The sequence below is a fragment of the Epinephelus lanceolatus genome, chromosome 3 (assembly GCF_041903045.1).
Source record: "Epinephelus lanceolatus isolate andai-2023 chromosome 3, ASM4190304v1, whole genome shotgun sequence".
NCBI lineage: Eukaryota > Metazoa > Chordata > Actinopteri > Perciformes > Serranidae > Epinephelus > Epinephelus lanceolatus.
Genome location: NC_135736.1, coordinates 42726288 through 42749724, shown reverse-complemented (window position 1 = coordinate 42749724; position 23437 = coordinate 42726288). Strand labels below are relative to the sequence as shown.

General features: G+C 39.3%; 1 protein-coding gene and 1 long non-coding RNA gene across 2 annotated transcripts in view; both read right to left on the bottom strand.

Annotated features, from left to right (window-relative positions):
• Positions 1 to 20710, bottom strand: part of LOC117249727 (uncharacterized) — a 34524-nt gene extending 13814 nt beyond the window's left edge. The window contains exons 1-9 of the mRNA XM_078166608.1: positions 20587 to 20710; positions 16132 to 16318; positions 15783 to 15974; positions 15537 to 15598; positions 14970 to 15127; positions 14669 to 14837; positions 10605 to 10791; positions 7269 to 7445; positions 7063 to 7124 (exon numbers count right to left, since the gene is read on the bottom strand). Of these exons, the coding sequence (XP_078022734.1) occupies positions 7063 to 7124; positions 7269 to 7445; positions 10605 to 10791; positions 14669 to 14837; positions 14970 to 15127; positions 15537 to 15598; positions 15783 to 15974; positions 16132 to 16318; positions 20587 to 20626 (1234 nt within the window). The 5' untranslated portion in view covers positions 20627 to 20710. The remainder of the gene's footprint in view (positions 1 to 7062; positions 7125 to 7268; positions 7446 to 10604; positions 10792 to 14668; positions 14838 to 14969; positions 15128 to 15536; positions 15599 to 15782; positions 15975 to 16131; positions 16319 to 20586) is intronic.
• Positions 5463 to 6041, bottom strand: LOC144462493 (uncharacterized). Its single transcript, XR_013490777.1, has 2 exons — positions 5895 to 6041; positions 5463 to 5761 (listed from the first exon to the last, which is right to left on the bottom strand). It is a non-coding gene; the product is annotated as an uncharacterized LOC144462493 (long non-coding RNA).
• Positions 20711 to 23437: the final 2727 nt, after the last annotated feature.

Below are 23437 nucleotides of genomic sequence, written 5' to 3'. Positions count from 1 at the left end.
TGTGAATGCTAAGTGGCAGCTGAGTGGACCAGGAGCAATCGTACTCAGGCATGGTACAAATCAATACAGTAGGCTGCCTAATATGAAAACGCCCTAAGTCCATTGTCTAAAGATCAAAAGATTGGTAAAAGTGTCCCTTCATGGTAAAGTGTGTAGGATGTATTGACATCTAGTGGTACAGGTGCAGAATTAAAACTTTTGCAAAAACGCCAAAATGTGAATGGCCCTGTTGAGGGCCAGCGCTTGGTGTGTCCATGTGTGTGTAGAGGGGTTTGGAGAGTGGAGGCTGTTCTCACAGCTCTGTATGCTCACAGATGCAGCTATGTAATTTGACAAGTCAAATCTAGTCAAATTTAACCTCACTTGGACTCTAACAATGCTGCTCACATTGTGGTATTTTTATTACTTTTTTTTTTTTTAAATTCTTAAAAATGCGTAAAAATCAGTACTGATTGCTGCTGGAGGACTTTCAGATTCAATTTATGAGCCAGAAATGGTGTATGTTGTTAGTAGTTTTTTTAAGTGAAACGTTACCTTTCTTTCAAAGATCCTAGAGAAAGTAGTCGCAGACCAGCTGTGTGACTTTCTCCATGATAATTTATTTGAGGAATTTCAGTCAGGATTTACAGTGCATCATAGCACTGAGACAGCACTAGTTAAAATTACAAATTATCTTCTGATTGCTTCAGACAAAGGACTCGTCTCTGTACTTCTGTTCTTTGATCTTAGTGCGGCGTTTGACACAATTGACCATCAAATTCTGCTTCAGAGACTGGAATATTTAATTGGCCTAAAAGGTTCAGCACTAAGCTGGTTTAAATCTTATTTATCTGATAGTTTTCAATTTGTTCATGTTCATAATGAATCATCCTTACGTACTAAAGTTCGTTTTGGAGTTCCGCAAGGTTCTGTGCTTGGACCAATCCTATTAACTCTATTTATGCTTCCCTTAGGTGACATCAATAGGAATCACTCTGTAAATTTCCATTGTTATGCGGATGATACACAGTTGTATTTATCGACAAAGCCAGAAGAAACTGATTAATTAACTAAACTTCAAAATTGCCTTAAAGACATCAAAACCTGGATGAGTTCCAATTTCCTGATGTTAAATTCAGACAAAACTGAAGTTATTGTTCTTGGCCCCAAACAACTCAGAGAAGAATAAGTCTTTAAAACCTCTCCAGCTAATTCAGAATGCAGCAGCACGTGTACTAACAGGAACTAAGAGGCAAGAACACATTTCTCCTGTTTTAGCTTCTCTGCACTGGCTCCCTGTAAAATCCAGAATTGAATTTAAAATCCTACTCCTAACTTATATAGCTCTAAATGGTCAAGCTCCGTCATATCTTAGAGAGCTCATAGTGCCATATTATCCCACCAAAACACTGCACTCTGAGAATGCAGGGTTACTCGTGGTCCCTAAAGTCTCCAAAAGTAGATCAGGAGCCAGAGCCTTCAGCTATCAGGCTCCTCTCCTGTGGAATCATCTTCCTGTTACGGTCCGGGAAGCAGACACCGTCTCCACATTTAAGACTAGACTTAAGACTTTCCTCTTTGATAAAGCTTATTGTTAGGGCTGGCTCAGGCTTGCCCTGTACCAGCCCCTAGTTAGGCTGACTTAGGCACCTTCTCTCCTTCTCTCTCTGCTGCTGTTATCATTAGTCATACTTCTACTGTTATTATACACATTTGATTATTGTCACATATGTATGCTATCAGATATTAATATATACTTTCAACATATTGTACCACAATAGCCAGAATTATAATTATAATATTATAGCTGCTGCGCAGCGATGTGTCGGGTCCGGGCATTTTTAGGCAATTCTGAGCAACAAGCAGAAGAACTGGAAGACATTTAGGAATTTAGCAACACAATCTGCCTTTTTCATCAGCTGAGGCTTGAACTCACAACCTCTGAGACTAAGAATCAGTTTATATCTCACTGAGCTAATTAATCAGAGACAATTCATATGTAGCTTCACAAATTGACTAAGCCAGACTTGCAGGTTTAGCAGCCGTCCGTGCATGGAAAAGCAGATTTCAAACCACTGTAAAAAATTCAGTTATCGAAACAAAAATCTGAAAATACACATATTGCATCTAGACAGCATGGAGATGTTGGTAATTTATTTTAACAATGATTGATTTGCTTCATAAGTGAAAAACTGATGTTTAACTAGTTGAGCTATGTGCAAAGTGAGAAGCCTCAGATGGTTTCACACTGAAGTATTGACACTGGATCTTTGTGCGAAGTTTGGTTTATTTTCAAGCATGAGAAGGCAGATTTTCTAGCAGAAAAAAGACTTGAAGATGCTGCACAGTGATCAGTCACGCTCAGGCAATTTTAAGCAATAAGCTGCAGCACAAGAAGATGATTACATTACAATGTAGATTCTGCACCAGATGAGGCTTGAATCTGCAACCTCTGGAACCAAAGACGGTCATCTACCGCAAGTAGCAACTCAACAGTGGCTTCACAAATTGAGTAAGCCATTCAGTGTAGCCATCCGTGCATGGAAAGGCAGATTTGAAACCACTGTAAAAAAAATCAGTTATTAAGACAAAAATCTGAAAATACACATATTGCATCTAGACAGCATGGAGATGTTGGTAATTTGTTTGTAACAATGATTGATTTGCTCCATAAGTGAAAAACTGATGTTTAAAATTGCCATTTTTACATTGACTCCAATTGTTCACATTAGAGCAAAATTCAAAATGCTGTCAAAAATTCAGTTTTTGAGATAAAATTCTGAAAATTTTTATTTATTTATTTATCCTTTATTTAACCAGGTGAGTCCCATTGAGATTGACATCTCTTTTACAAGGGAGCCCTGGCCAAGAAGGCAGCAAACCAAAGTTACAACAATATAACACCACAAAACATAAACACAACAGTACATAGATACATGAAGTACATACAGTACACATCAAACTAAAAAAAGCAGCTACAGACTTCAGTTTTTACAGACTATAACAAACATTTAAAATCACCCAAGGAAACAAGGTCAGCCAATTTTAGCGTTTTCTGGAGCTGACCCCAGAAATATGAAACATATTTCGACAGTCATAAAGTTAAAATATATTTAGAGCAGGAGCTGAATCAACATTTCTGACACTGTCAAAAACAGTTAAACATTTTAACCATCAAGCACTACTTAGTTGGATTTCTTTCCACCATGCAGAGATCCTTACTTTTGTAGTATCTTGTTATTGCTCTTACTTACAGTCAAAAGTGTTTTCTTTAAAACCATTTAGAAATCTTGTGGTGTTTTGACTCTTCATCCTGACTTGCAGATTTAACGTGAAGATTTCAGGTGAAATGAAGAAGCAAAACAATGGAAAATAGTCAGTCATTCTCAAACCAGAAGTAAGAAAAGGAAGAAGTGTTAGCAAAGGTCTTTTCATGTAACTTGCATCAAAATGGCTCTGAGGCCTACACTGTGCACTCAGTGTGGTTGTGAACACTTTCAAAGCTAAAATTCAATACTTTATTCTCAAAAATGTCCAAAGTCCAATTCAGTGTCCTGGAGTACGGAGTCAGAATAATCATATCCATCTGTATACCCTCGTCATTGTTGCAGGGATGTTGAGGACTGTGCCTGTGGATGAGAGGGTGGAGGAAGTGGTCCAAGGGACTGCTCCAACTATCAGGCCAAAAAGTTGACCAGCTGTTTACCGTTGCCGGAGAGGTCATGGTTCATGGGGATTGCTGCAGTAAGCGGTGCCTATGCTTTTACTTGCAAGTCATGGGTGGATGACAAGGATGGTGTGACATCTTGGCAAGATGGCTGCCAAGCAGCAGACGAAAATGGTTGTTTTTTGGTGAGACATCAGTGGCATTTCTTGCAGTGACTGTGCCACCTATAGTTGGTGTTTTGCAGCGAAACTCCAGCAGCATTTTTGACAGCCCTTGTGCCACCAAAACTGTATGTTTTGAGCCAAAATATGATCTTTTCCTGACCTTAACCAAGTGTTTTTGTGGTTTAACATAACCATGCATTATCCACAGTGTTGCTGAAATGTGTAGAAACGTAAAGTTTTAACATATCCTCTATGTAATAATGTACAAATGTTACATATGTGGGGTTTTGCAGAAAAGTACGATGGCAACATTTATAGCATGGTCTGGGTGAATACTTGACTCTGGTTGCAGGGTGCTGCAGGGTGTCCATTAAAACCTGATATAGGAAACCTACTAAGTAGCTCTGTTGAAACTGTCAGTTTGCAGTTCTAAATCAGTGAGGTGGCTTCATGATGGTATCAGCCTGTATCGCATGAGTAACCATAGCAACAGGGATGCAATCAAAACCTCTGTTTACATTGATGGCAGCCCTTTACTGCGTCATACTCTGAATACCATAGGATGTAATTTATTGAATCAGCAGTTATAAAAATGTCTAAACTGCATCTTTAAGGCAGACGAGTGGGGCAGTAAATAAACCTTTACTTTTATCACACACATCCCCACCTGTTTGTATCAGACTGAGCCATTTAGCTCTACTGTTCATTATAGTCGCCTGCTGAGTTGCATGGAACAACTAGTTTCTTAACAGTTGCTTCACTCATCGAATATCTGGCTTTTGTTGTGTTATGATGAAGCACATCTTATCTTATTCCTACAGATTCATGTTTGATTTCATAAACATGATTTTCTCAGCAGATAAGTGTTGCCTAACTGAAACTGCTGCTTTCAGACCAAGAATTAAAAACAAACTTCAGCAGTCAGCTGGTAGATATATATCAAGAGATTAAACACTGTTAGTATCACACGCTAATGTTACGAAATAGTTATTAATGTGTTTAACAACAGAGTTGCGCCATATCTGTGCGGGAGTGAGATTATTGTTGTTAAGCATATGGTGTCAGATGCCACTGCTGCTATGTTAGCTTGTGCTAACCAGGCAGAGTAAGCAGGAGGAGAGCGGCTCACTGAGACGGTCCTTCAGCACTGCTTCCAACAGCAGCTGACTGTTGGCTCAGAATAGTAGGCTCTGAATTTCTGCAATTTTCACCCCATAGAAACCACTTGGTTATGGTTCGGCAAAGATCATGGCACAACCACGGCTGGGGTTAGTGTTAAACCCATTGTGCACTTAGCATCAACCGGCAGACAGACACAGTTAGCGACTAGCTGGTGATCATTGAGGAGCATTTAGCAGCTAGAGCCAATAATCACCTTTGGTGGAGCCCAAAAGCAGAGCTAAAATGACAGTAAATATACTGGACTTAACTTTATATAGTGGCCAGAAGCACGACTCCAAATGAAAGCTAATGTTGCTCCATAACTGCTGACTGTGTACAGTAAGCAACTATTTGCTAAATGTTCGCCATAATAACTTAACAGGTGGTGGTATGTCCATTTCGTGTTCCCGAGCTAAATTGTGCAAAAATCTGTTTGCATATTTTTTTTGTTTTGTTTGTGAAATTAAAAGCAAATAAACAAGAGCAAACTGTTAAACTGTGAGTCACTTTAATTTTATTTCACCAGACACAACAACATCAATCAATCGTAAATGTATCAATTGCAAATTTAGAGTAACTCAACTGTTTTCTTATGTGAAATGTCTGTTGACATCTGTTAACCACACAATAGACATCTTTACTGTCTTGTAATGACTCCATTGATCAATCTGATGTATTCACAGACGTTCATAAATGCAGCTGGTTCTCCACAGACATATTCCGAGTCACCACTGAATGAAATGACACCGTAGATCATGCCGTTGCGCACCACTCCTCCACCAGAGTCACCCTGTGAGAGAGATGTCATTTGATACAGACTTTTATATAATTTATGGAAATACTTACTGTATTATATTAAAATACTGGAAAATTTTAATGTCTATAAAAAAAAAGGTATAAGGTTAGAAGCCATGCCAACTCACTGGACATGTATCCACTCCATGCCTTTGGCCACAGAACAAGTTTGATACAGTTTGTTTGGGTCAGTGGGCCCAACCAGGTCTCTGACACGCTAACAGTCGACAACCGTGGTGTCTGCAAACTGGAGGGTACTTGACTCAATGTGTTCGTCAAGGTATATATAATCTGTAATTTTACAAAAATGTTTCTGTTTATTTATTTATTTAATTTTAGAAATACATGAAGATAACAACAAAATTAAAACAACAGACTGTAAATGTACATGTCCAGTGTAAAATAATGTGAAAAACCTGTAACCGTGAATAACCAAAGAATGTCTTTTTTATTTTTGTAAAAAAGAAAATTTGTAATTTCACAGCAAGTGAAGTTATGGTATGAGTTTTTGGATATACAGTTTAATCCATTTGTAATGTAAAATCATGTTTATTTTTGGATTTTATGATCTTTGAGCTCAGTTTGTCACAAAAACTTACTAAACCCCCTGTTGTGTAGGCCTATATGTAAAACAGCAAGTTCTCTTAAGGCAGCAGTGAACTTCGTGTTATCTGTGGATCATATCTATCTATCATCTGGATAGAGAGCTGGTGGGTATATCAAACGTTTTATGGGTGGTCAATCATTTTATTGTGTAAATTTGTGATTAATACAGAAGATTATTTACATAAAATAATATAAAACAACCCGACTAACAACAGTACTTTTCTGCAATTAGAAATTGGATTATTTGTAAAATAGCAGTTTGATAATATTTACAGGTGATTCTATTGTTTTTACAGGTGCATATAGCCTTCATTAAACATTGATTAATGAATTATTATTAATGATAATATAATAATAATAATAATAATAAATGCATTCAAACATCTTATTATAAGAATCAAACAGCATCTTTTAACTGCGCTATTTATCTGCTTTATTAAAAAGATGTGACTCTATTTGTCTCGTTTGGCTTAAAACGAAGGTATATGGAGATATTGAGATTTCTTGTGTAAAAACAGCATTAATAAGCAACATGTTTTTAAAGAAACAAAAGTACATAATATATGTGCTTTGGTAATAATATCAAACATACAAACAAAAATAAGAAAACTGTGACAAACGCTGATAATTATTATCATGATCATATTATTATTATTATTATCATCAAAAAGTAAACAAGATTCATCTCACCTCTTTCACCTTGTGGGCCTGCAGCTGTGGGTCCATGACCTGCAATCTGAACTGGATCACGTCTGAAATACAGTAAAAAGACAACTATTTTTTTTTTAGCAGTTCCCTTTGCAGAGAATTGCTAACGATTCGACAGGAACACTTGATTTGGAGTTGCTCAGCAGGTGAGCTTTTAGACTAGATAAAGGGGAAAGATCAAAACTCACATATTGGGACGATGTGCACAGTCAGGAAGTCGTACTGGGATAATGTTAGTGGGGTGAGATAGTCTCACCAGCATGATGTCATGAGGTCTGTCCCGGTTGTCCCTAAAGATCTCATGTGTTGTGATCTGCACTTCTGTTTCTGGACCTGGGTGCGAACCTAAAACTACTGTCATAGAGCTGTAAATAAGCAGAGGTTAAAGAGCAACATCACTGAATCACTAGATGCATCAGAATGTAATATTATAGGTCAGTAATTACTAAACATGAACAAAAGCATTGCTATCTTCATTTTGGGAATGCTGTAGTTTTACAGCAAATCCTTGCTAACTGCTGCTTCAGGACTTTGTGTGTGTGTTCATAAGTGAGAAATATATTGTTACTAGTTTTTTAGTAAAATTGCCATAGACTCACTCCTGTAAGCAGTGAGCTGCAGTCAGAAACCACTGGTTACTGATTAGAGATCCACCACAGAGTATATCATCAGCGTCATCAGTTATTTTGACATGGTACAGACGGTCATTGTGAGGACACTCACGACCTCCAATGATTCTCTTATGCAGATCCATCGCTGTGCTCACTGTGACACCTGAAACACAAAAGTCCCCCTGTAAGTCAGAACACTGGTTGTTCAGAACAGCTTCTTCACTCTCAGTTAATATAAAAGGCAAACTTTGCAAAAAGTTGTGTGAGTGTTTGTATGGAGGCCAAAAAGAGCTTCTGTCCCCTAACAGTCACACTTTGTCCCTCAGAATACAACAACCTAGAAGAGCATTAACATCAGGTGGCATTACAGTATCTCTCACTATTGCCTTTTAATTGTTTTTTTTCTTCATTTATTTACCTTACAGCAAAATTCCATTCGAACAAAAAGAAGAGCACTTGCATGAATTCCTCTGTGGGGTGAGGTAATGTAAGGTAAACGGTTTCAATACAAAGTTGTGTAAGGGTGTCACAGGACAGGCAGGTCAATAGAGTCACCAGAGAGTGAGGTTAAAGAACTATTTAGCCACTGCAAAGATGGTCTTTTCATAAATCTGGGCCATCCTGGCAGTAGAAAGATGCAAACACCTTTGAAACAGGTGCTACGTTATCAGAGAAAACAGAGGAAAAGCACTGTGGCATTCGTTTTTGCTTCAGAGGTAGAAAACCTACAACTCCCAGAATGCACAGCGCTGCACCCAGCCATTAAAAGAAGCCGCTGGTAGGTGACGTAATGCAAACTTGTCCGTTTGACACAATGGTGGCCAGATGGTAACAAGCAATCATGTATCACAGTTCTACTGTAAACTAAAACATGTTTCTAATAAACATTTAGGTGAGAAATAGGCAGTGCAGTGACAGAATATCAGTTCAGAGAGAGAGAGAGCGAGAGAGCGAGAGAGAGAGAGAGAGAGAGAGAGAGAGAGAGAGAGAGAGAGAGAGAGAGGCAGGTCTGTTGAAAATGCAGGAGTACAGCCTGAAGTTCGAGCAGCTGCCTGAGAGCCAGCAGAACTCTGCTGGATGACGTGTTTAGCTGGGAGGGAAGCAAACAGGCGGGACTTTCGGGCACACAAAGCGATGATTACTGATAAAAGACAAGGGGAGCACACGGGCTAAACACACAAAGAGAGCAAGGTGATTGGACACAGGTGGAACTAATAAACTCATGAAACACAAGAGAACAAAATAAACAGGCTGCAGTGAGAGTCTCTCTCCATGGGATATTTAAAAACAGCTGGTTTGTGCATTTAGTCCTTCTCAGGCAAGCTCAGGGGTTTATAGTGTTGCTGTAGTCCACAGGAACAACGCTTCGCAGTGCTTTTTTTCCCCGAGTAAGGATTAGAATATATGCCATACACATAATCCAGCTGAAATAAATATATAAATGTTTGAAGGTCCACCCATTACTAAAACTGTATGTCACATAAAAACTAAAGTGATGGTCAGTGTTGTCATATGGAATATTTAAGATGTTGATTGACCTTATTCATTAAGTAATATTACAAATTAACATTCCAGACTCCAGCTGCTGCGAGAGGCAGCAAAACACCATTTCATTTTGTATGAACAGTAGTTACATGAGCATCAAAACCAGCCACAGCTCAGCCTTGAGCAGAGTGACTGTCCTCTATTGACCAATCAGACTGCAGTGTTCACAGCTCCACCTTTTAGCACCAGATCTGTGTGCTAGATACCTCAACAGGAGGGATATCAAAAGTGGGGACGGTACGGATCTATGGGGCCATTATGGTAGCAAAATAGCTGCAAATGCGTATCTCAATCTGTGTGTGCGTTATCAGATTTGTAAATGTGTAAAATAATCTACAAATCTGTATTCAGATTTACAAGTGTATTGTGATCTGTAAATCTGTACACAGATCTGCAAATGCGTACAGAGATCCGTAAATAACAGATTTATAAATACCTATGTCTTCAGCTTTAACTCAGTCGGGCCTCTCAATTGGCTCTCTTTGTACACGTGATTTTTGCTACTCTTCCTGTTCTGCTGTGTGAGATCCGCAAATGTGTGAGAAGATTTGTGTCTGTAACTTCAAGTGTGGGTCACCCTGAGCACAGGCTTACAGGCTCAAGCTGCCGAGCCCTCCAGATTGTTTTGCCCTGAGCACAGGCTCACAGGCGCTACTTTGCTGCGCTGTTTTGTTGTTGTATGGACTGGCTGCAGCCTTGGAGGCCTATGGATCCTTGTTTGCTCCCTGTAAAGTACATGTTCAGGTTTTTTGCAGTAGTTGTCATGCAGTGGCGGCTGGTGAAAAATATTCTAGGTGGGGCTGTGCCATATTAAGCCAGTTTCAGTAACTGTTCCAACACAATTTAACACAAACAGCAGGATACCAGTGCTCTGTGAAATGGTAATTATGTAATGCCAGTATTAAAAATTTGAGGCATTCTTGCACAAAAACATAAACAGCATATTGCACAAACACAAGTTTTGCATTTGAAACTGAACATGTAAATAAATTACTTAATTACACTGACACATTTTTTACACACAAGGCTGTTGACTGTTATGCCAGTGCCCCCTTGTGGCGGAGGTGCACAGCTGAACACATGAAACGGTGCATTAATAGTAAAATAGGCAACGCAAGAGACACGCCACCAGAACAGAGTGCAAGGTGGACTATATACAATAAAATTATATAGATTGTAGTAATGTATCTATGAAATTTAGGTTAAAGAGGAACATCACTGAATTAGTGTGAATACCAGATTGTAATTGTGTAGGTTAGTAATTAATGGACATGAACATAAGCCAACATATATTATCTTTCAGATTCAATTTATGAGCGAGAAATGGTGCATGTTGGTAGTTTTTAAGTAAAACGTTCACTTTCTCACCGTCCCTGCTCCCAGCAGTGAGCCGCAGTCAGAATCCAGCAGTCACTGATCAGAGAACCACCACAGAGCGACCCAGTGTTGCCCTGAACTGCAGTCAATTTCACGTGGTACCAACGCTCATTTGGTCCACACGTGTCACCACCAACTATTCTCTTCTGCAGATCCACCACGGTGCTCGCTGTGACACCTGAAAGAGAAAGCCCTCCACTATTGTGAGTTAGAGCAGAGGTTGTTTGTGTGGTGAATGTATGGAAAGAGACTATAAGAAAGGGAAGACTATAAGAAAGGGAAGAAGTGTTGAGAGAACAAAGGTCTTTTCAGGTAACTTGCATCAAAGTGGTCCTGAATACTACAGGACAGAGACTGTAATACCAGGGCTGCCAACTCTCACGCATTGGCCGTGAGACACATGGATTTGATTGGCTTCACACGCTCTCACGCCACACCCCCGATTTCTCACGCTGAAGTGTCCGTCTGAGCCAAAACAAAAAAAGTCCCTGTTTCAATGCGCAATACACCTCCCGACTGCTTCGCTGTTGGTGGCACTGTGGCCCAATTGACACCGGGATTGCACTGAGAAGAAGAAGGAGGAGAAGAAGAAGAAGAAGAAGATTGATTTCCCCCGCTCTTTTCAGGTATGTATGTTAAGTGTTTGTGCTCTTAAACTTTAAGTAACGTTTGCATAATTGTTTTTGTTTTTTGTGTTGTGAGATCATTTAAAGGCATTTCGAGAGCTTTGTACATATTATTTTGAGGTTTCAATGCAGCTGTAAAAGTATACTGTAGGTTGATGCCTAATTAATTTGTCTGTTTTATCTATACAAAACCGTTCCTCTATGCTGCTTTATAATTGTATATTAATTACTGTATGTATAGTAGTATATACAAATTAGAATAATTTGTTATGTATGTATAAAGCATCATATACAGTAGGTGCGTACATTTTGTTTTAGACAAAATTAATTATCAACCTTCACTCATCTTTCAAAGGAATGTGAGATTTTTTTTCCACTGTGTTCTTGGTTCATTCTTCATAGGTGACAGGGTTAAGTCTGTTCATAAGGCTTGCCACCATTGCAAAGCTGGTCCTGGTGTTACCCCACTCCAATGCAGATGCAGAGAGAGAGACTAAAACCAGGAACAGCCTGGCTCTGGATGGAACCCTGTCATCAATAATGACAATAAAGATGGCTGGCCTGGAGTCCTGCTTCACGAGGGAGCCCTCCCCAGAAATCATCAAGGCCTCAAAAAAGGCCACAAGCAAGTAGCCTACAACAAAGCACACAGATCTTAAGAACTTTGACAGTAGCCTCCCTATTTTGGGAATTGTTTGTATAAATGGTTAAACTTTAATTTTATTTATTTTTTTAATTTAAATTGGTATTAGCTGCATGTAGTCTGGGGATGTTCAAAAATATCACAGTAACATAGCTTTTGGGGGTTTTCATTTTTATTTAAATGTTTCTTGCATGATGTTGCATATCTGTTTACTATTTGATGACTTTATTTTTTTACAGAATCCCAAAGTAAACATGCACAAATCTGAGCCATGCTGTGTCTTATGTCTTACTGTTGGGTCAGTTGGTTCAGTTGGTACATTCTGAGTTAGGCTAATACATTGAGAACTACTGATGTATGGAAAATGGTATATTTAAAAACAAACAAACAAAAAAAGTTTTTGTTGTATGGTAATGACGCTGAATGGGCCATACAAAAAATTGCAGTGTATGTGGCAAAATTTCGGTTGGCCCCACCAAATCTCACTCCAAGGTTTTTTGAAAAGTTGGCAGCCCTGAATACACAAGCTGCAAGATCTACTCCGAGAGCTCTCTGAACTTACCCTGGCTTTGTATCACATAATCAATCATCTCACATCCCATTCACATTTCAACACACTACCTAAAGGTGCATCAAAGAACTAGCAGCGACGAAAGCCAACTGTTGCGTAATCTACGTCGCCTCATGTCGCCCTGTGTCAGTTGCATTTGAACACACTACAAAGACTACATCCGACGGCCAAGTAGCATGTACTTTTTGTTTGTTCTTTAACCTGAATAACAAACCAGGGCTCGGTGCTCCGGTTGGATCCAAACAGAGAGCCGGGGCTAGCTGGGAAGCTAGCTGAGGCTAACTAGCCTCAGTTTGTTATTCAGGTTAAAATGGGAAGAAGCAGCGGGTCTGTCGGGCAGCTGAGTGAAGTGGAGCCTGAGGAGGAAGCACCAGTTAGCCCTGGTTTCACTACAGGCAGATTCACTCGCTACAGGGGTGAGGAAATAAAACCTGAACAGCCAATCAGAGTGATCTACCATAAGCAGTGTTATTGACTTTCATTCTTGTTAGCAGATTGTTATTTTCTAGGCTCATAGCTGAGCCAATGGGTTCTATGAGCTCTGAGTTGACGAGAAATATCCTCCACAACGGCAACTGCCTCACCTGTTGATAAATTCAGCGTTGTGATTCACACAGTAGATGTAATTTATTGAATCAGCAGTTATAAAAATGTCTAAACTGCATCTTTAAGGCAGATTCATGTTTGATTTCATTAAAAATGTTTTACTTAGCAGGTAAGTGCTGCCCAACTGAAACTGCCACTTTCAGACCAAGAATTAAGAAAGAAATTTGCTAGAATGACCTGAAGTCCAGGCTTTCCACAGCATCTTGTTACTGAGTATTGTAAGCATTAATAAATAACTAAATAATTGGAGCAGTTGGGAATGACTATTTCTTCAGTCCTGCAATAAATACTACCTTTGTCAAACTTAGAAGACGATTAAGTTACATTTTCATGAAGAGTCTGTTAGAGAGGTTCTGATTTGACCTTTTTCATGGCAAACATTTTGACTTCTCAGAAGAAACACAGGTGTCATTAATGATACTAATGATGAATACAGTCCAGTTCAAGTGTCAGATCAGATACATGTCTAGATTTGAAGTAACACACTGTCATCTCTACTTTATTGGGGGGAGTTTCTCCTTATCCACTGTGAGGGTCTGAAGGATGTCGTATGCTGTAAATTCCTCTGAGGCAAATTGTGATTTGTGATATTGGGCTTTATAAATAAAATTGAATTGGAAAAATTGGATCTCCTACTAGATTGTAATACATTGTACATTGTTTATTAATCAAAATAATTAAATAAATAAATTGCAATTGCAAAATATATGATTTAAATTAGCTCCCTTTTTTCTAAACACTTTATTCTCTTCTATATGTCTGCTGTGAGGGTGGCAGGCTGTTTTTGTCATAACTTAATAATTCAGATACTAACTTCACAGTGACATCATAACGTTCTGTAAAAACAGTTCTCTGACATTGTCCACCTGAACCTGCTGTAATTGTATAGGTCTACTGTGCTGCTGGGTTGGAGATGTGTGTGAAGCATCAGTTGAATCATTATTAATGATTCACACACAGCAGGCAAAAAAGCTTTATAAACCCACTGTACTCTGTCTGCTCAGTGCCAGACAGCAGACAGACACAGTTAGCTAACCGGTTAACAATAGCCAATTATCAGCCTCAGGAGTTGGTCAAGACAAAAAAACACAGCTTTAAGGAGAGTTAATATTTAGACTTACATTTATCAGGTGTCCATGATAACAATCCTCCTGAACTGCCAAAAGTGTAAATGAACTATTACAACTTGTTTCTGACGCCTCAAGTGGTCAAATAATATCTGTACTTGCAAGTTAAAAGATGTTTTTTTTTGAGGATCAATAATACAAACAACAGCAACCTGTTAAACAATGATTGTGATGCATTGTAATTTTATTTTAACAGACACAATCTTGTGAGAGAAAAGTCATTTATCATTTTTATCAGCATTGTTTAAAAAGCAGCAGACTGTAGTGTTTGTCCCTTTGAAGATTTTCTACACAATGTATGGTAACATAGAAAATCTGTTGAATTAGAAACTTAGACACTACCTTGTGAAGCTATGTTGCAGAATCATGACATTTTTTGTCTTAAAGGGTTTTACAAGTAACAGCTGAACATTTAATGTGAACCAATCGATGGAAATGTCTGTTAAATGGCAGGACATTTTACAGTTAAAAACGGCCAAAACATGGCAACGTTTTGACCTTTTTAGTGAAGATACTGCCAGTTTTGCGTATGATCCACTCTTTGTATCCACAGACGTCCATCACTGCAGCTGCTTCAACACAGTCATTGCCATGGAAAGAAATGACGCCGTAAATCATGTCATTGTACACCACTCCTCCACCAGAGTCACCCTGTGAGAGACATGTTTATATTGTTTAATACAGATATTTGCATAATTTATTGAAATGATTATTTATATTAAAGTGGTAAAACTTGAAATAACTTGTGGAAACGATCCATGGTTAAAAGACAAACCAACTTACAGGACTGATATCCACGTTTTCTTCTTGGCAACAGAACAAGTGTTGATCACGTTTAGATGCATAAAACTGTGGGTCACGCTTCTCCACACAGGCTCTGAGCCCCCGACAGTCAACAACCTTGGTGTTTGCACACTGGAGAGTAGCAGATACATCATCCACTAGATGGAAATAAAAAAAAGTTTCTTTACTACAAAAATAAATAATTATCTTCTTAACACACAAATTAATTTCACCAACAAATGAATCATTTACACTTATTTTTTTTCTATCAAATGCATCCAAACACATTTCAAGATGTTTTTAAATATCAAGGAGCATCTTTAAATGACATTATTCATCTGTTTTATTACAAAAAAATATATTATTAAATTAATTTCCTATACATCTTAAAATGTGCAGAGTAAGGCTTGAAAAGAACGTCTTTTAAAAACTAGTCAATTTAAAACTAAATTAAAATGGATTAAATGTAAAGATATGTCAGCAGTGTGACCAAACATACAAACAAATCCAAGAACACTTACTAAACATAGAAAACTGTTATTTTAAAATAAACAAGATTAATCTTACGTCTTTCATTATTTGGGCCTTTAGTTGTGGCTCCATGACCTGCAATCTGAACTGTATCATCTCTGAAATACAATACAAAAACAATTAAAAGAATGTTATTGTAACATAAATTGAAGTAATTCAAAAGACAAACTACTTTACCACTGATGATTTCACATTTAAAAAGATTCCCAGAGGAATTTCAAACTTTGAGCTCTTCAGCAGCTGAGCTTTCAGACTTAATAAAGGGGAAAGAACACAACTCACATTTTGGGACAACTGTTACAGTCAGGAAGTTCCACAGGTTTAATCTTAGTACGTTCAGGTAGCTTCAGCAGCATGATGTCATGAATCCTGTCTATCTTCAAGACATCTTTGCGCTTAAAGACGACAGGTGCTGATTTGATTTCCACTGGTGTTCCTGGCCCCGGATGCACACCTAAAGTTGCATATATTTTCCTAGAATATAATTAATCAACATGAACATAAGCACTGATGTCCTTATTTTGGGAATTTACATCAAATCATTGTTGATTGCTGCTTCAGGACTTTCACACTGAATATGTGAGTGAGAAATATATTATTACTGGTTCAAGTAAAACTGTCACTTTCTCACCATCCTGGCTCCTGGCAGTGTGCTGCAGTCAGAATCCAGCGGTCACTGATCAGAGAGCCACCACAAAACATCTCATGGGCACCATCAGTTATCCTCAACTTCACATGGTAAGGACGCTCTTTTTGTCCACAGTCTTGACCTCCAATAATTCTCTTCTGCAGATCCACCACGGTGCTCACTGTGACACCTGAAACACAAATGTCCTCCTGTAAGTTTAAACAGTGCTGTTGTAGAGAACAACTTATTCACTCTCTAGAAAGTTATCAATACACATGATGAACTGTGAAAGTGTTATGAGCATTCCACTGATGCCTAGTTTCACAGTTTTTTATAATTGGGGGTGGATGGGTCCAACAAAGCCAGGACTTTCACCTGAGAGCCCAGTGTTCACTTCCTGTATGAATGTAGAACCAAACGATGTTTTTGTTAAACCTAACCATGTGCTTTGTTGATGTCCCGACCTTGGCTGCAGCACCCTGGAATGTCAATAGCAGAAGCAGGGAGCTATCTGACGTGTGATATGTAGACCTGTAAGGCCACTGACAAAGAGCTGATATGTTAGGGCTGGGCAATTAACCGAAAATATACCGAAACCAACATTCAGACCCTCTAACTGACTGACCTCTAATTCGGACAGGATTAGTTTTACATGGGCATGTGGGGTAATGTCACTTTACCACAGGACGTTGGTAATATTGATGGCCAATTCGCACAGCATAAGAAATATCAGTAAAACTACCACAAGTGGGAGGGGTAAATCCATTCAGGCACTGCTGTCCCCTCCTGTCGTCATGTGCGTAATGCTGTTTTTGTGTCCGTAACGTGACTGTTCGCTTGTCAAATTCGGGCAGATCCCACTTAGATTGGACTCTGATGCAAAAACACTGCAGCCGAGGTGATTGTGGTAAGTTATGTTTCATTACTAGGCTTTTATTTGTGTTTTAACTGTGTGATAACCGGCTCTGTTGTGTCCTCTGTCAGAGAGGAGGAGTATCAATAAAAAAAAAAAAGTTTCCAGTAAATATTTCGGTGTTTATTTTTTTTTTATTGTTGTTGTTTTTTTATTAAAATGCGTAATATAGCCAACAATATTATAGACCAAAAGATGATCTAATTTATTATTGTGAAATTATTGTAAATTCAACTTAAGACACGGCGCAGCAGCAGTGCAGCAGCAGTGCATCCGCAAAAAAAAAAAAGGCATCATAAAAAGCCGACAAATAGTGACATGAGACATTGGAGAGGTTGTCAGTCCTATTCTATAGTCTGAAAAACCACTTGTAAACAGGATATGACGAAATATCTACACACATATTTACTGCTGGTCCGGGACCCTTTTACAGAAGGTAAAAGCCGTGGCAATCTTTACTGACATCGTGCGGTAATGATACATGGCACATTCGGACGGGACTAAAATTTCTGGTAATTATTACTTTACCCTACGTACTAATCCCGTCCGAATAGGGCTTTACTCATGACAGTGATTTTGGGTATTACTTTCCCTGTGCTGTCCCCATGAAAAAAAAAACTATGCCGTGTAAGTCACGTGACTCCGCCCCCTCCATCTAGTCTGCATTCACTCAAAGCGAGACTGACGCTGCCTACATGGAGGAGACGAGCACAAACACCGAGCCAACAAATCAACTCGAGCAGCTTGATCCCAAACACAGGGTTTTCCCAGCCTATCTAAGACAAAGGCGGGCCACCTGGGTGATTTTGGCCTTGGTTAAAGCATGTGTGTGTGTGTGCATGGGGGGAGTTCAGATGTAGCGTGTTTTGCATGCACAAACCCATTACTTTCAATGTAGACGTGCGTCAAGTGCATTCACAAACCAAAGCGATGCCGTAGTGGCGCACATTCGGTGCGACACGCTTGTTTTTTCATCCGGCGCACAGCACCACGGAGTAACTGCTGTCAGTGTAATCCAGTACAGTTCAATAGCACCACAATCTACAACTCAACACTTCAATAAAATGTCAGACTTAATACAACATTAAACTGCTTTTGTTTTTTCTAGGTGCACCAAGTAAACTGTCAAGTCTCCATAAAAATGTAGACAGAAAGCATAATGATGAGACAAATGCAGTGATAGACAGTAACTAAGTATATTTACTCAAGTAGCTACTGTACTTAAGTACAAATGTGATGTACTTGTACTTTGGGTATTTCCATTTTGTGCTACTTTATACTTAGAGGGAAATACTGTACATTCTACTCATACTACATTTATTTAATAGCTATAGTTACTTTTCAGATAGTTTGTTTTATATGTTGTTGTTTCATATTTACAAGTTGCTGTGTGTTGTTATAGATTAGACTAGTACACTAGTGAAAGGTGTTAAAATTAGTTCTACCATGACAACATTTAAATGCTGCTTACATGTAGCCTACGTGTAAATTAATCAATTAATACTCAATACATATTCATGTATATGATGATTACAACACTTGAAACTGGGTCACTCTGCATAATGAGTTCTTTGAACTTTTCATTCGTCTCATCACGTCTCATCCTCATCCTCCGCCTCATTCTCCGCTGTCTTTTTGGGATCTGCCTCCTCAGCTGGGCAGCCTCCTCCTCAGCCTGCAGGTAGCCTACAGCAATCCTGCTGCAATAACTGCACGCCTTCTCCCATCCATGTCAATTATTGATTTTTGATTTCCAACTCGCCAATGCTCACAATCACAATAACCACCAACTCTCCACAAACTTTTCCCCCTGCACCTGACTTTTGATTATAATCAGAAGCCAGCTGCAGGGAAAAGGTTTAATAAGACATTTTATTAAAATATTACAATGTCTATGAAAAGCCGCAGGTCTGGGCTGTGTTTATATTGTTTCTTTCTAAATGCATGTAGGCTATACAACGCTGCTGTTCCAAAAGCAGAAATGACTGTACTCCTGTCCTCCCGTTCTTGGGAAGTCCAGACTCTCGCGTGGACTTGCCAACTCCGAACTTGCCAAGTCCACAAGTCCGAACTACTGACCTTGAGTATTGAGAAACGCCTGTAGGTTCCCCTCGGGCTGTGTCTTTCCTACTGTTTCTCATGGAGCTCTGCCCCGTTTGAAAGGCGAAGGAAGCCTAAATGTGGAGAGACGTCGCCTTGGAGATGTAGAATTTGTGTTATAGAAGAGAAACACACATTTCAGGACCAGTGACTTATCATCAGAACAGACGTCCCGTAATTTTCAGCCTCCTTTCATCTTTAATAGAGGGGGGACAAAAAAGATGGAGACTGACAAGCGTCTGACAACTAGTCCTTCCACAAAGCAACTGTTGCTGTCACAGGCCTTTACAAATGCCACACAATATGCAAAGGATTTAAGAATAATAGTCGAGTATATTTACCCCCCCCCCCCCCAAAAAAAAAAGGTTTTGTTTTTTTGTAAATAACAAAATAATCAATTATTAATCGTAATCGAAGTAAAAGCTTCAATTAATCGTGATATTGATTTTAAGTAATATCGCCCAGCCCTATGATATGTGACGATTTGCGCAACGACCTAAAACAACACTAAACAACGGGTGGCATTATAAAATGCGTCAGTGTCTTTAAAGTATATTTATAAGTATATTTTATTTATATATTTAAACTGGGCCATCCTGGCAGTAGAAAGATGCAGCCTGAAGCTTGAGCAGCTGCCTGAGAGGGAAGCAGGCAGATGTAGGCACTGGTAAGATGGTGGAAGTTTAACACATTCCATACACATACTATCCATATTGTTATGACACAAAGCTGGTTGAAAGTCAGCAGAGTGTCCCTTTAATCTTGTATGAATTGCCTGTTCAGAACTGTTCAGAAAAATGGCTCCAAAATCCCTTTTCCATATACTGCTGAGGTAGTGTGGGGCTCCCAGACACTTTCTGATGTGAGAGCTAATCATTCGCTATAGCTTATCTCCCTTTGAGCACACAGTATGATGGCCACAACATCTGGTGCAACACACCAAACTGCAGGCACCACAGTTTGAGTTTGCTTGAAGTAAAGGGCCTGACATCTTTATGCTCTTAATGCCATCCACCATCTGCTGTCTCAACCCCTGGATCTGCTCCATATCACTCAGAGCTGCATCACACCACCTACCAAAACTTCTAACTGGCTTCTCTAGAAAAGACAAGAGCCATTCAGAAAAGACAGAAGGTCCACAACTGAGGCCACTTCACACCTCCAACTGATCTAGAGTTCAGCTGTCAGGATATGAATGAACATCAGAGGAAGAGACCACACTGGCTCATCACACTGGCTTCCTCTACATTTTGGAATCGATTTAAAAATGTTATTGACTGATAACTCAGACTGTTTTTAGAATATGAAATACATGTCTTAACACAAAGAAAGAGTGAGAGGTGGAGTAACAGCACTTCTGATGGATTAACTCAACTCAAAACACACTGAATACTATTTCAAAGCATATAGAATGGTTAAAGTTAGGATGTGTGAACAATACTCACCGGCCCACAGCAAAAGGAGAAGACATGTTATGCCACCCATCTCTTCCAATGACTGCCCTCCTGTTTCTACAGTGGCACCTTTTTAAATCTGTTCACACTGTCCTGTTGGCCTCTGAGCCACCAATCACCTCATAAAGGTTTATCAACACAACCCCATTGGCTACAAAGGTCCACAGTTTTGCAAATTTAGATAACTTATCAAGTGCCATGAAAGAGACTGTGATATACAAAGAGGAAATAAAAACTGTCCTCAGCTCAGCTGCGTTAGGCAGATGAAACCAACATGGAACTGACACCACTGTGCATGAACACAGATATTACTCAAGGGGGCTTTCACATCAGGGAGCCGGGCCTAAATCTAAGTACACCCCAAAGTTCAGTTCTCTTGATTAGTTTGAACACTGTGAGTATGGTTCATGCGTACTCTGGTACGGTGTGCATCAGGTGTAAATGGCTACTGTGCCAAAACAGAATGGTATTTAACGCAACTACAAGGGGCTTGTAACCTGTTATGAAACAGTCTCAGTTTAATACTGATGCGTCCAAGTCCATTGTCTAAAGACAAAAAAGTGTCCCTTAATGGTAGAGTGTGTAGGATGTATTGACATCTAGTGATCTGGTTGCAGAATTAAAACTTTCGGAAAAAATGCCAAAATGTGAATGGCCCTGTTAAGGGCCAGTACTTGGTTTGTCCGTGTGTGTGTGTGTGTGTGTGTGTGTGTAGAGGGGTTTGGAGAGTGGAGGCTGTTCTCACAGCTCTGTATGCTCACAGATGCAGCTATGTAATTTGACAAGTCAAATCGAGTCAAATTTAACCTCACTTGGACTCTAACAGCTGCTCACAAGATGGTGAATGTTACACAGTTTTATTTGAGTTACTTAGTAAAATTTTTTCCGTTAGCGTTGCCTTATCAAAACATTGGAGCTCAGGTGAGGCACCTATAGTCCATAAATTTACACACCCTGAGTTTTTATGGGTCTTATGGTGTGACAGTAGCCTAGGTCATATTTAAATAAATGAAACTTGAGCACAGTAGAGCTTCTCTTGTCCACGTGTCAATTTAAATCCCACTATCTGGCATATGGCTCTGTATCAAGTGTGAGAAAACTCCCTTTCTTTCTCTCTCACACCAACACAGACAAATGCATGTGCACACTCAGGAACATAATGCAGTATCAAAGAAGAAAGAGCAACGGTTAACCTGGAGGAGGAGAAGTGATAAGTCACTGTACCACTGAAAAAGGAGGGGAGAGTAGAGGCAGCAGGGGAGGAAAGAGGAGATAAGAGATGGGCTAATGAGACAGTGGTTCCCAACCTGTGGTTTTCAAATTATAACTAAGAGGTCAGGAAATGATTAAAGATGTTAGAAAACATAAATATGAAACAATTCAGGAAGAGCAGTTTTGGACTCAAACGTAGGATGAATAGCTGCAGTAAAGGCAAATTCAAAAGAAAACCAGGACCTCAGAAACACTGGGAAACACCTTGTAAACAGGCGGGACGTTCGGGCACACAAAGCAATGATTACTGATAAAAGACAAGAGGAGCACACGGGCTAAACACACAAAGAGAGCAAGGTGATTGGACACAGGTGGAACTAATAAACTAATGAAACACAAGAGACCAAAATAAACAGGCTGCAGTGAGAGACTCTCTCCATGGGATATTTAAAAACAGCTGGTTTGTGCATTTAGTCCTTCTCAGGCAAGCTCAGGGGTTTATAGTGTTGCTGTAGTCCACAGGAACAACGCTTCGCAGTGCTTTTTGTTTCTCAGAGTAAGGATTAGAATATATGCCATACACATAATCCAGCTGACATAAATATACAAATGTTTGAAGATCCACCCATTACTAAAAGTGTATGTCACATAAAAACTAAAGTGATGGTCAGTGTTGTCATATGGAATATTTAAGGTGTTAATTGACCTTATTCATTAAGTAACATTACAAATTAACATTCCACCTTAAAAGTTGCCGGGAGCAGACTCCAGCTGCTGCGAGAGGCAGCAAAACACCATTTCATTTTGTAGTTACAGTCTATTAAAACTCTCCATGGTATGAACAGTAGTTACATGAGCATCAAAACCAGCCACAGCTCAGCCCTGAGCAGAGTGACTGTCCTCTATTGACCAATCAGACTGCAGTGTTCACAGCTCCACCTTTTAGTACCAGATCTGTGTGCTAGATACCTCAACAGAAGGGATATCAAAACTGGGGACGGTACGGAACTATGGGGCCATTATGGTAGCAAAATAGCTGCAAATGCATATCTCAATCTGTGTGTGCGTTATCAGATTTGTACATGTGTAAAATAATTTGTAAAAGAGTAATAAAGTTTGTGAATACGTAAAAAAATCTGCAAATGTGTATTTAGAATCTGTGTGTGCGTAAATGTGTAAAAAAAAATCTACAAATCTGTATTCAGATTTGCAAGTGTATTGCGATCTGTAAATCTGTACACAGATCTGGAAATGCGTACAGAGATCTGGAAATAACAGATATGTAAATACCTATGTCTTCAGCTTTAACTCAGTCGGGCCTCTCAATTGGCTTTCTTTATACACCTGATTTTTGCTACTCTTCTGCTGTGTGAGATCCGCAAATGTGTGAGAAGATTTGTGTCTGTAACTCAAAGTGTGGGTCACCCTGAGCACAGGCTGACAGGCTCAAGCTTCCCAGATCTTCAGATTGTTTTGCCCTGAGCACAGGCTCACAGGTGCTACGTTGCTGTGCTATTTTATTGTTGTATGAACAGGCTGCAGCCTTGGAGGTCTATGGATCCTCGTTTGCTCTCTGTAAGTACATGTTCAGGTTTTTTGCAGCAGTTGTCATGCAGTGGCAGCTGGTGAA